At 43.3% G+C, this 12,241-nt stretch overlaps 2 protein-coding genes across 2 annotated transcripts in view; one reads left to right on the forward strand and one right to left on the reverse strand.

Annotated features, from left to right (window-relative positions):
• The window catches only part of T265_06213 (hypothetical protein), a gene marked incomplete at both ends in the record, with an annotated part of 21,073 nt that extends 18,659 nt beyond the window's left edge, over window positions 1-2,414 (reverse strand). The window contains 2 exons of the mRNA XM_009171421.1: window positions 65-176; window positions 2,393-2,414. Coding sequence (XP_009169685.1) covers window positions 65-176; window positions 2,393-2,414 — 134 coding nt within the window. The remainder of the gene's footprint in view (window positions 1-64; window positions 177-2,392) is intronic.
• Window positions 1-12,241, forward strand: part of T265_06214 (hypothetical protein) — a gene marked incomplete at both ends in the record, with an annotated part of 78,800 nt that overhangs the window by 23,350 nt on the left and 43,209 nt on the right. The window contains 4 exons of the mRNA XM_009171422.1: window positions 607-734; window positions 5,297-5,527; window positions 9,077-9,209; window positions 10,873-10,986. Of these exons, the coding sequence (XP_009169686.1) occupies window positions 607-734; window positions 5,297-5,527; window positions 9,077-9,209; window positions 10,873-10,986 (606 nt within the window). The remainder of the gene's footprint in view (window positions 1-606; window positions 735-5,296; window positions 5,528-9,076; window positions 9,210-10,872; window positions 10,987-12,241) is intronic.

Consider the following 12,241-nt stretch of genomic DNA (forward strand, 5'->3'; position numbering starts at 1 on the left):
GGGAAGGGACTTAGTGCTAGCTTACGACAATCATTCCGAGGTGCCTGTACCTCCAGACACTCACTCAGGCGATCTGAATAGAAACTGACAACAAGAACGCCACTGACATCGGTTGGCAGCCATATCTTGTAGTGTCTCCTCCGACCAGGCACAGTGAGGATCACGCGGTCCCCATCCTGGAAGGCGGTGGTAAAATGTATCATCCGTAATAATGAAGAATGGACGTTTCTAGCACTTTATGTTGGGCTCAATTTATTCACAGCTGATTCGAAATAGCATAGCACAATTCATTTCGAACAGCAGGCAGGGCGTGACTTCTCAAAGCACACCCAGCTACTTTAAACGATAGCTATGAGCTGTATAAGCGTTTGAACCGCACCGACCCGCCATCGCACTGTTGTTAAGTGATATGGCACTCATAATAAGTTGAGGTTCTATGAATTTCAGAATTGTCAGATGACTTCCAGTTTAGTGTTATCACTGTTGTTACATAGTCGAGAGATTAACCCCTGCACCACTGCTCTTCATGTCGACTGGCTGATTTCCTGACTGATGAGCAAACCCCCAAGACCTAATAGACAGGACTTTTTTCACCTTCTTTTTCAGAAAAAAGCAGAAAAACAAAGGGCTCTGGCCGATGCATTCAACAAGACATATGGCCACGAATACCTCAGTGTTAGTTGGTTTGATGCTGAGGAGGTCACTGATGAAGCAATTGCCCGAGATTACGCCTAGTAAGTGTTCCAGAAAAATGTTCGGCAGATGTAGTAAACATGTTACTTTCAAACGGTTGAAGACTAAATAGGGAGGATTCGGGTTATGACCATAAGCTGACATCAGGATGCCATGTGACGTCGGCTTGCTTCGGTTCAGTTCAGCTCCGTTAGGCGCTCATGAACTGTGTACGTATGTGATATGCGTTAAATTTCTTGGGAAGAAATGAAACATTTGAGAGAAAACTCTCCATCAGAAAAGGAGATGATGAATTTGTGGGGAGAGACCGCCCACCCCAGTAGCCATATGACTATCTTACTTTGAAGTTTGCTTTTCACTGGAAGACTAAATGAGGTATATGGACGTGATGAATTGTACGAAGCAGTTGAATCATAAATCAGAAAGTCGTTGGCTTCAAATATTTTCACGATGAAGGACCTCATCAAAACTGAATGGCAGTCCGTTGAAGCAGGAGACAGTAGCTGAACATTGTCTTGGTAATAATGGACTGCTTGGTTTTCTTGATGGTGCGGAAAAAGCGTGTGATTATTTGATATCCCTCATTATTGGGAAGAAGGGAGACATTCGCAAAATAACTGCCCCAGAGAAAATCACTCATTGCAGACTGGTCACGTTAATTCTCAAATCCACCATAGTCTGATACATACTCAAGCAACTGAACTACCAAAATAAAGCAAAATAAGTGCTTGTTTGAAGACGAACATGCAAAGCCGACTTCCTAGGAAAAGACGGCAGCTTCTGCTCGTCAGGGATGATCTTTATAAGGAAGGAAAACATAGATCGTGAAGGTGCGGGAAGCGACCTCTTGTACTGAACTCTGCCGATTTATGGTAACCATAAAGCTATGCTCGAAGTTCGCTTTTCTGTGGTTTGACACGATCATAGAATGTCCCACAAGTTTGCGCTAGAAGCTCCATGAGGGGAGTGAGAAGCGTCTATCTAAAGGCACCCGATCCAGAATGGCTGGCATTCTGATCAAACAGGACATGCCCTCGTTCGGTCCGTAGCCCTCACGTGACACATCTATCCAATTGACGTGCTGTTCGGTTATTAGGGGTGGCTGGCTTCCGGACACAGACATCTCTTAAACGGCGTCATCCTTCACGAAAGTTGTTCACACTCTGACCACCAGGAGGAGATCGATTGTTGTAGGGTCAAGGATACCGGTTTACCAGTACCTTTACTGTTATTCCATTTTGTAGAGTCAGGATAGGTTCCGCACATTTTTGTGAGCACAGTGCTTCGCAGTATATTGAGAGAAAACCTTCACGAATAGTGTGAAAAGAGTAAGTAGAGATACGACGTGTTGGCGTGAATTTCCTCCATATGTTCACAGATCCACACACATCGTTTAGAGTGTCAGGCCTACTTTATGCGAATAATTTTCTTAATTAAATTTAGCTGAATTAGTCGGCCAGGGAGGAGGGGAGAGGACTTGAACTACCGCTGCTACGAGATAAATCGCCCGGTGATTTGGCTACCGTTATTCCCCATGTCTTTCAATGTCTTTTTAGGACCATGCATACATCTTTCAGGAGTAACGATATTGTCCGTACAAAGTGTTGTGCAATACTTTGCTTATACGTGTAAATGTAGACTTCTCACTGTGCATCGCCTGTGAGGACTTTGGTTCCGTTAGTGGCCCGAGTCCACTTACCGTATGTTGAATAGACCAACATCCCTATTTAGGAATCCCGTCGTATGGCGGGCTATCCAAATCCAGAAAACAAATTATTTCATCAACCTGTTTGTTCATCATCTGAAATTACAGAAACATATGAATAGTGAGCCGGCGGGAATGATAAGTGGATTTCGACAAGCTGACCATAAATCTTGAGTGCAGCAAAACAAGTCTAACTAGTACCCCATGCTAATGGCGTTTAGGTACATGTATTCGACAGACTGGGACGGAACTGTTGATGTTAGGTCAGTTACATNATACTTAAGCAACTGAACTACCAAAATAAAGCAAAATAAATGCTTGTTTGAAGACAAACATTTAAAGCCGACTTCCTAGGAAAAGACCGCATCTTCTGCTCTTCAGGGATGATTTTTATAAGGAAGGAAACTTTGATCGTGAAGGTGCGGGAAGCGACCTCGTGTTCTGCACTCGGCTGATTTATGGTAGCCACAGAGCTATGCTCGAAGTTCGCTTTTCTGTGGTTTGACACGATCATAGAATGTCCCACAAGTTTGCGCTAGAATCTCCATGAGGGGAGTGAGAAGCGTCGATCTAAAGACACCCGATCCAGAATGGGTGGTATTCTGACCAAACAGGACATGCCCTCGTTCGGTCCGTAGCCCGCACGTGACACATCCATCCAATTGACGTGCTGTTCGGCTATTAGGGGTAGCTCGCTTCCGGACACGGACTTCTCGTAAACGGATATTGTACGCAGGCATCATCCTTCACGAAAGCCACCAGGAGGAGATCGATCGTTGCAGAGTCAAGGATACTGGGTTGCCAGTACCCTTACTATTATTCCATTATGTAGACTCAGGATAGGGTCCACACATTTTTGTGAAAAGCTGACCACAGTGCTTCGCGGTATGTTGAGAGAAACCCTCACGAATAGTGTGAAAAGAATACGTAGAGATTCCGTGCGAATTTCTTCCACATGTACACAGATCCATAAACATCGTTTAGGGTGTCAGGCCTGCTTTATACGAATGGTTTTCTTAAGTAAATTAAGTTGAATTAGTAGGTTTTGGAGGAGGGGAGGGAACTTGAGCTACCGCACGTGTCCCTGCTACGAGATAAATCGCCCGGTGATTTGGCGAGCGTTATTCTCCATGCCTTTCGATATCTTTTTAGGACCATGCATACATCTTTCATGAGTAACGCTATTGTCCGTACAAAGTATTGTAGAATACTTTGTCTATACCTGTAAATATAGACTTCTCACTGTGCATCGCCTGTGAGGACTTTGGTTCCGTTAGTGACCCGAGTTCACTTACCGTATGTTGAATAGACCAGCATCCCTATTTGGGAATCCCGTTGTATGACGGGTTATCCAAATCCAGAAAACAAGTTATTTCATCAACCTGTTCGTTAATCATCTGAAATTACAGAAACATATGAATAGTGGACCGGCGGAAAAGATAAGTATAATTCGACAAGCTGACCATACATCTTGAGTGCATCAGAACAAGTCTAACTAGTGCCTCATGATAATGGCGTTTAGGTGTCTGTATTCGACAGATTGGCACAGAACTGTTAGGTCAGTTACATGACTCAGCCATGCGAATTCGTTCATGTAAGCGCTTCTACTTTTTGAGTAGCTTGTTTGTTGTTTTGACCGCTTAATTCATTTGTCCATTTTTCCATCCGTTTATACAAAATCCGCCGAGATAAAGCACTCCAATAGGAAGAAAGCCATTTCGTGTCTGCTTTGTCATGTGGGGTTCGGTCCCATGATTAACATCCGACCAGTGTTTTTATCGAGGTCAAGCGAACCTGAACAATTGTGAGGTCATGCTAACTAGGATGTCGTGGACAGACGGAAATGAGACACATCGCAAATGGCTATTCCTGGAGTAGTTTTTGATCCCACATGTTCTTTTCTGAACACTGTTAGCTTCTCTGCGCCAGGTGTCTTTTCAGAAAGAAGGGGAAAACATATAGACCGATGTGTCGCATTGGTTGGAATGTTTGGGATATAAACAGTTAGCATTTGGAATGCTGCGATCAACATGGCAATCCGATTTTAGAGATTTTCAGAAGTTTTATCAGGGTTTATAAAGAGCGGTGACCATTTCACAAACATACACAAGCCAGCTCCATCCTGTTTGTGCACTCTAGACTGGACATATCAGTTACATCATGACAGAGCTATGAAGTAGCATGCGGCACTGGTGAAGCTGGTGAGGAGAATCAGGTGATTTTGTGGAACTAATTGTCCCATTATGTCTTTAGCGTAAATCTTTGACCCCATGTATCTCGACTGCTCATGTCCAGGCTTGGGCAATCTGGCAGCATCTCAGCCCTGGTACTTCTTTCGGATTGTATGGCAGCTAGACTTCGATTAAATTGTCGCGCCTCGTGATGCCATTTACCGACAGTGCTGTCCATTTGGTAATGGTTTAACAAACCAGGGCGATGTGAAACAGGCTAGCTGTTTGTCTGGACCTCTTCCTGACCCTTACGCAGGATTACCAAAAGATCAGCACGCTGCTTTATAAGCCATGAATGTCTAGTTCCTGATTAACAATCTACAGTGCCACAGTGTTACTCGTCACCTGAATGGATCTGGGCATTCTTGGTGGCAGTCACCACAGCCTGCAGGATTTGGTGTGCCACTACAGGTAAGTAGTTATCTCTGCCCAGTCTCATGTAGTCCCATACGTGAAATTGCGGTTAGACAAAAATCCCCAGGGAACTTTTCTGGTACCAAACAGATTTTTAGCCGGAGGAACACGGGAAAGCTGATAAAACTGATTTCTCGTGGACTTGAATGACCTTTTCAAAAGATGAAGTAATTAATTGTTCAACAGCAGTTTGAGTTCATCAGAACCTGAATAGTAAAGCCATCTTTTTGACCCTTCATACCATTACCAACAGTGCTCATTGCCTGGCTCTCGACGCCTGTATGTTTCTGTTTTCCGTGGACTCCACTGTTCAACTGACCAACCCACGTACCATCGAGCACCTGATACAAATGAATCGTTCGATGATCGCACCAATGCTATCCAGAAGAGGAAAACTCTGGTCCAACTTCTGGGGTGCATTGTCTCGGGACGGATACTACGAACGGTCAGATGACTACATAGAGATTGTCGAAAGAAACCGAACGTAAGTAGGTTTGCCAGATTGTCCAAAACGAATCATTGTATATGAGACCAGAAAGTCCCGAGTATTTTGTTTATCCATCCAAGGAAACAGCATGGTTCTGTCAATTTTCGTTTCGAAGCATGAATTAGCCAGTCGACGGGCGTTTTGCTTCCCATGGCTGCCTACACCAAAGATGACAGTCAATTTCAAATTGTTTCGATTCGATGTAAGGATGTGACAAAAATCGTATTCTTTAATATTGCTGATCACCTTATTCATATGTCGATCTGTGAAAAACAAATTGTCCGCAATTAGTATGCAATCAGATACACGAAAACAACTGTTCACCAAAGGTGATTCATTTGTAGACGGGGTGAGTTAGGCCAGCCAGATGATGGGTTCGAATTCTGCCTCAGCTCTTTCTGTACTTACAAAATGATCGGATATAGTTTCACAGTTACACGGTGAATGACTTTTTTGTGTCAGTGATTTAACTATGCTTCTGAAGATGACTATTGCAGAAGTTTGAGTCACACATAGATTTGACTCTCCTGAATATCAGAAGGAAGAATTGGTTTCGGAATTTTAAGGTAGTGCTTTCACAAAGGTAAACAAAATTACGCTTCAGCGAGTGCGCAAGTCTGTCGCTGATCAGAACAGCACATTGTCAAGGTCCGCACACCAAATGGAATTTCGGCTCGTTTGTGTGGGTTGCGGTCGTTCTTTCTGAGGTCAGCTCGTGATTCTGATTGACGATACGAGCACAAAGAGATAAGGACAGTGCAGTTCTAGCAGACAGGACACAGACAAGAATGGAAAAGTAGGTAGGTGACATATACATGCTGGTATACTAGTTTCGGATAGGGGAACCTTTGCGGCAAGGTAAATACACATCTGGAGTAGCACAATGTCTGGGGATCGCCAGCACGCGGGTGGAGTGAGCAAACGAAATGGGGAAACTATCATCTCAAGTTGAATTCAACAATGATTTTGCAGACGAAGATACTGAGCTCCTAGTGAGTGCCTAAGAAAGTGTTTTGCTACCCACTCTCAAAGTGCTCGGTCGGTATTGTCGATGTTTTACGGGAGCTGCAAGTGAGCTGATCTCTTTGAAAACGGCTTCGGGAGCTGACTGTACTTGAAGTGAGATGGCTTGCAGCGTGGTGTGCACTCTCTTCACTAACCAGGGGAGGCACCGGACACAGAATATTCCCATCAAAGTGTAGCAAGACACCCCAGATCTACAGTTGCATCGTGGTGTGTACGTCAAGGGGCCAGTCAACAAGAAGTGTTGCTCGATTTGATGGAAACAATTTTACATTTCTGTCTCTTGGTGATCCTGAACCGTTCGATACACAGCAGTTTACTTGAGTGGCTGTGCCCACGAACGTTTTGGATCAGTTTGGGCCCAGTTACGGCTTAATTCTCTTGCGTGGCGGCAGTGAATTCACAATTTTCGGAAGGATTCGTGACTGCGGGTGACATGAATTCACCGACAAAAATACAAAAACAGCATTTTCACATTGGGTTAGGTATACATACTGTCTTTTCGTAATTGTCGTAAGTGATCCCTGGGCGTCTGATCACAGATATCGGATACGCAGACGACATAGCTTTTCTTTGATTTAACCTCGTGGTAATTCAAACAATATTAAAAAATCTAAACAATTCTGCCTCACGGTTCGGCATGCGCTTCACACCCGCAAAGTGCTACTGCAAGACTGGATGAGCTCGAACCCTAGCCTCATGCTTGCGGATGAACCGATTGAGGTAATTGACAAATCTCTTTACCTGGGCAGCTCCATAAGTCCCGGTTCTCCCACCAAAGATTATACTTCCGTCCGAAAAAAAGGAACCCAGACATAATAAAGCGCGTTATGTGACTCAATTCACGGTTGTAAGTTTTCTAACGGCAGCAAATGGAAGACAAACCTAGTGCCCATCCGAATAACATAACATCTTACTGGAAGGGCCACAGTCGTTGTCTTGCCTTTAAGTGAATTGAATTGCAGCTTAGTCTGATTCGGGATGTGCCGATGAAGAGAAGCGAACTCATAAGTACGACTACCCGAAGTGTTCCAATGAAAAGAGCTTCAGCATGAAGTTCTTGCATCCTCGAAGACTGCTGGCAGTTAGATTAAGCAAGATGGATTAATTACGGATGCAACTAGTTTCGAAAAATGACTGAATTTTTTTAGAAGCAGGCAGATGGTGATTGGAAATCTACTCCTAAAACTGAAATGATGTCTGAGGATTGGAACAGGCTGCTAGTAAGTTTTGTCATCGACAATCATGGGTCATATGTTTCTTGGGCGAGGCTGCCAATTTCAGCGAGCCAGTCGTATTAAAATAGTAACCAAGATGAAAGTGCACTTGACTAAACCGTTTCATTCGTTTGCTTTACATACGATTGCTGACTCCTTAAAAGTTTGAGATATACAAGACGAAACTTCTTTTTTACTCACCAATGTACCGACTGCAATCCAAACACATGAAACGAATATCGCATCTTTACGACGTATGAGGTAGCAGGGATGGCCACAGCAGAGATATTTTGACCTTTTCCCCGGTCTGGTTTGTTACGGAAGGTTTACATTGCTTGCTGTCATATTCAGTTAGATCTGTATCAGCAGACTACTTAAATGCCGGTTTCTTGATTTGCTATTCTAACGCAGTCATCTTAAGTTAACAGGCGATAAATAACCACACAGCTCCCTCGGGATGACTGGAATACAAACAAACAAACAATATTGCCGAACTTTGACCTTCACATTAAGAACGGGGATGGTCGGCAGCTAAAAGTAAGGCGAAGTGAGTCATGACAACCCGTGACCCATGGATCTTGCAATCACAATCTTAAATGAATACTGCAAATACGATCAGAGATGAAATCTTCTGTGAGTCAGCATTGTTATGACTGCCATGATTAGGCAAAACACCGTTGAATAAATAGGCGCTTTTTGTGACTGCGGAAAAAGTGCACACGGATTAGAGCCTGCAAGCATGGTCAGGTGGCCGTGGACAACTGAAATGCTGAAGGCGGAGACAATCAGAGCGATGCGAAGCAAGCAATCCACCATGCAGTCTGAATTTGACCGACCTATGGGGAAGCGGACATGAGTGGTTAACGTGTGACTGGCTGTACTGTCAAGTCTACATTTGTTAACCAGGTACTCTGTGATTCATTAAATCTGTGTAAAGTGAGGACAGTTCGCTGTTAACTGTGCCATTTTAGCCTATTCTCACCGCGCTGTTTTGCTAAAAGGATTGTGCTTTTCCGTTTCGATTTAATTGAAGTGATCCAAGTCTTTAGGTTCAACCATATGATTCATGCAACTGCATTCACAGTAGTGTGTCGGCACACGAATAGAGATAGTGTAGTCGGGTTTCAGAGTACTTAAAATTTCATTTGTGTTAATAGCATTGTAAAATTTGAGATGGTATGAACCTGTCATGCTGTTCCGAGTAATAATAAGAATAAAAATTTGGAACATATGTATCATGATGTTCCGAGTAAAATCGCCGGACTCTAATAATAAGAATAAAAATTTGGAACATATTTATTTTCAGGGGGATATGGAACGTGCCATTCATTCGTGACGCTTACTTACTCTCACGCCGAGTGGTTCGAAAATTCGCTGAACACAAGCTCGCTGGAAGCATTGACGTTGAGATGCGAATTCCAACCATTGCTAGACAAGAAGTAAGTCACCCGCGCCAACTTCTTTTAGGACGAGAGCTGATCGCTTGGAGGTCTGTGGTTCGAACCGACCACTGCTTTTTCGGTTATCCTTATTACGATGTGGGCAACTTCGCACTGTCCCCAGTTTTTGTGCCACCTTCAAGCTGTTGGGCAGTGAAAAAGTATCACAACTAAAACATTAGTTTGGTCTAATCTTGCTAGCCTATTATCACTGACCGGAAGGTCCGTGGTTTGAACTCGACCTCTGCCTCTCGACTTCCCCTGTCTAGGTGTGGGCAACCTGGCAGTATCCCAGCCCTCGTTCCTCCTTCTTGTGGAATGGCAGCTTGACACCGAAAGGGTGCTACAGCTAGACGATCACAAACTATTTGAAAATTGCGAAATCGGAACACAATTTCTGTTACACCAAGGTTACTCCGAGAGCTGATGGGGGTTGAGGACAAGCTTATGTAGAGACAGTGATATGCATTTCTGTGGCTTTTTTTCAGAGTCCAAACACAAACTGCACATTGTGCGCTAGATGTAGCTGATGCTAGGAAGCGTCACCCAGAAAACATATTAACCAAATTGGTGAACATCAAGATGGTCAACGCAGAGAGATTTTACTAAAGCAGTCGTTTGGTTTTGCACTCTGGACCGTGTATTACAGAGTGGTGCTAACAACGTTTAGTAGATCTTGAAAGTTCACGAAAAGCGATGTTAATATGGGCTGCGGTTTTGAATGAAAACTTTAGCTCTTCTCGTATTCACGTTGCCCCTCCCCATTCAGCAAGTAATGAGGGGGTGCAGTCGTATGCCAAGTTGCGTTTTTTAGATTTATGACAAAAGGAAAGTGCCTAATGCAAGAAGTCTACCATATTATTTTACGCTATATTCACCTCGGAAATGATTTTCAATGGACCATTTTACGGATACAAAAGGGCAGCTGTGAGTTGTTTGTGAAGTGCAAAGCTATGTTCAGCGACCGCAGCCACATTGTTTTTCGTTAATGGAACACTAGACGGTGTGCGGCCGTCTCAACAGTTGTAGTCGTTCGTTACGTCTTTCCCTGGAAGCAACTTAACTAAAGTAACGACTGAGCCTTGGATTAAAAGTACAGGTGAGTAATCATATTGTCTACCATAACTTAAAGAGGTGTTTATCAAATGAATGTGAACACTAAAAAAACATCGTCATAGCAGTCTTGGGTGCGTCATTCGTTTGCAAAAGTGCACGATGCGTTTGAACTGTTGAGATGGTCTGTTAATATCCGACGACGATCGACTAACGTAACTGCTCAAAAGGAACTTCCCAATGAAGAATTTGACTTCGCGTACTTGTACTCTACTATCAATTTGTATCCATAAATTCTCGCTAATAGCCCTGAAATAGGCCGACTTTCTCATATAAATGTGTAACAAATCAATGGTATGACAAATGAAGAGCAATTATTATTCCGAAAACTGAACTTCTGTCAAAAATGACATAATACGAATGTTGGTTTTGTTGTATGTGGTTTTGTTTTGTGGGTTGACTGGATATGTGGCTCAGTTGTTTTGCTTACCTGTCGCGAAAGCGGACCGGTTTGGCCGCGTGTACCCAATACACGTGTCCGTACTTACGCGTTCTTCTGACTTACTGTGAACTACAATAGTCGGGAATCTGATTTACATTTGAATTACAGAACGTGTTTATGACGGTAGACAATCTGGAACCCTACGGATACCTCGTATTTCCAGATACCTACACAACAGATCACCTGAACAACGATCTCTGGCAAATTTTCGATAACCCATTGGTGAGTCACAGCTTTATTGCCTTTTGTACTACTATTACTAATTGTGCATATTGAACTTGCATCTGAAAGACGGGAATATCCAGTAATTAGTTTTTACATACCGGGATTCACGTAGAATAATAAATTCTTCTCGTAAGCGCTAGCTAGCATTAGCAGTTAGGTGTGGCAGTGGACCAGCTACTAGATGGTGCCCATGTAGCGCAAGGATGAAAATTATAGATGAAAAGACTGAAGATCAGTACAGTCCTCGCACCAAACGGAGGGAGCTTCGAAGGAACGGTCACTTTGGCTTCTTCGAAGGTCAATTTCTCTAATTCGTAATCGGTTTACGAGTTTTTGAAAACTGGAAAAATATTCAAATATTCTGAGAAGATTTGATCACAATTTATCTCGTGTATTCTCATTGACTGCCTTTCAGCAGCCTTTAGTATATGATCAGCCTTACAGAGTGAAACTACTCGTCAAGGCAAAAATTGTAATCACCCTGACGACACGAGCACCCTTTCAGTGGCGCTTTTGGAGGCAGAGCTCCTTCCAAGAAGTTTATTCTTTTTGCTTTCTCGCATGTGGAACTATTCATAAAGTTCTTAGCGCACTACTCATAAGGNCTACAGCTAGACGATCACAAACTATTTGAAAATTGCGAAATCGGAACACAATTTCTGTTACACCAAGGTTACTCCGAGAGGTTATACCTCCATGTATGTGCTGTTCGAACGTTAATTTCACTACTGCAGCCTCAGCTTTCAGCACACTCTGAACCCAGTGGACCTGTATATTAGTATCCTTTGATGAACACCAATATAAGTTATTTCCTTCGGAGGAACTGCTGATGGGGGTTGAGGACAAGCTTATGTAGAGACGGTGAGACACATCTCTGTGGCTTTTCTTCAGAGTCCAAACTCAAACTGCACATTGTGCGCTAGATGTAGCTGATGCTAGGAAGCGTCACCCAGAAAAAATATTAACCAAACTGGCGAACATCAAGATGGTCAGCGCACGGAGATTTTACTAAAGCAGTCGTTTGGTTTTGCACTCTTGACCGTGTATTACAGAGTGGTGCTAACAACGTTTAGTAGATCTTGAAAGTTCACGAAAAGCGATGTTAATATGGGCTGCGGTTTTGAATGAAAACTTTAGCTCTTCTCGTATTCACGTTGCCCCTCCCCATTCAGAAAGTAATGATGAGGTGCAGTCGTATGCCAAGTTGCGTTTTTTAGATTTATGACAAAAGGAAAGTGCCTAATGCAAGTCT

This window comes from Opisthorchis viverrini, assembly GCF_000715545.1.
Source record: "Opisthorchis viverrini unplaced genomic scaffold opera_v5_128, whole genome shotgun sequence".
NCBI lineage: Eukaryota > Metazoa > Platyhelminthes > Trematoda > Opisthorchiida > Opisthorchiidae > Opisthorchis > Opisthorchis viverrini.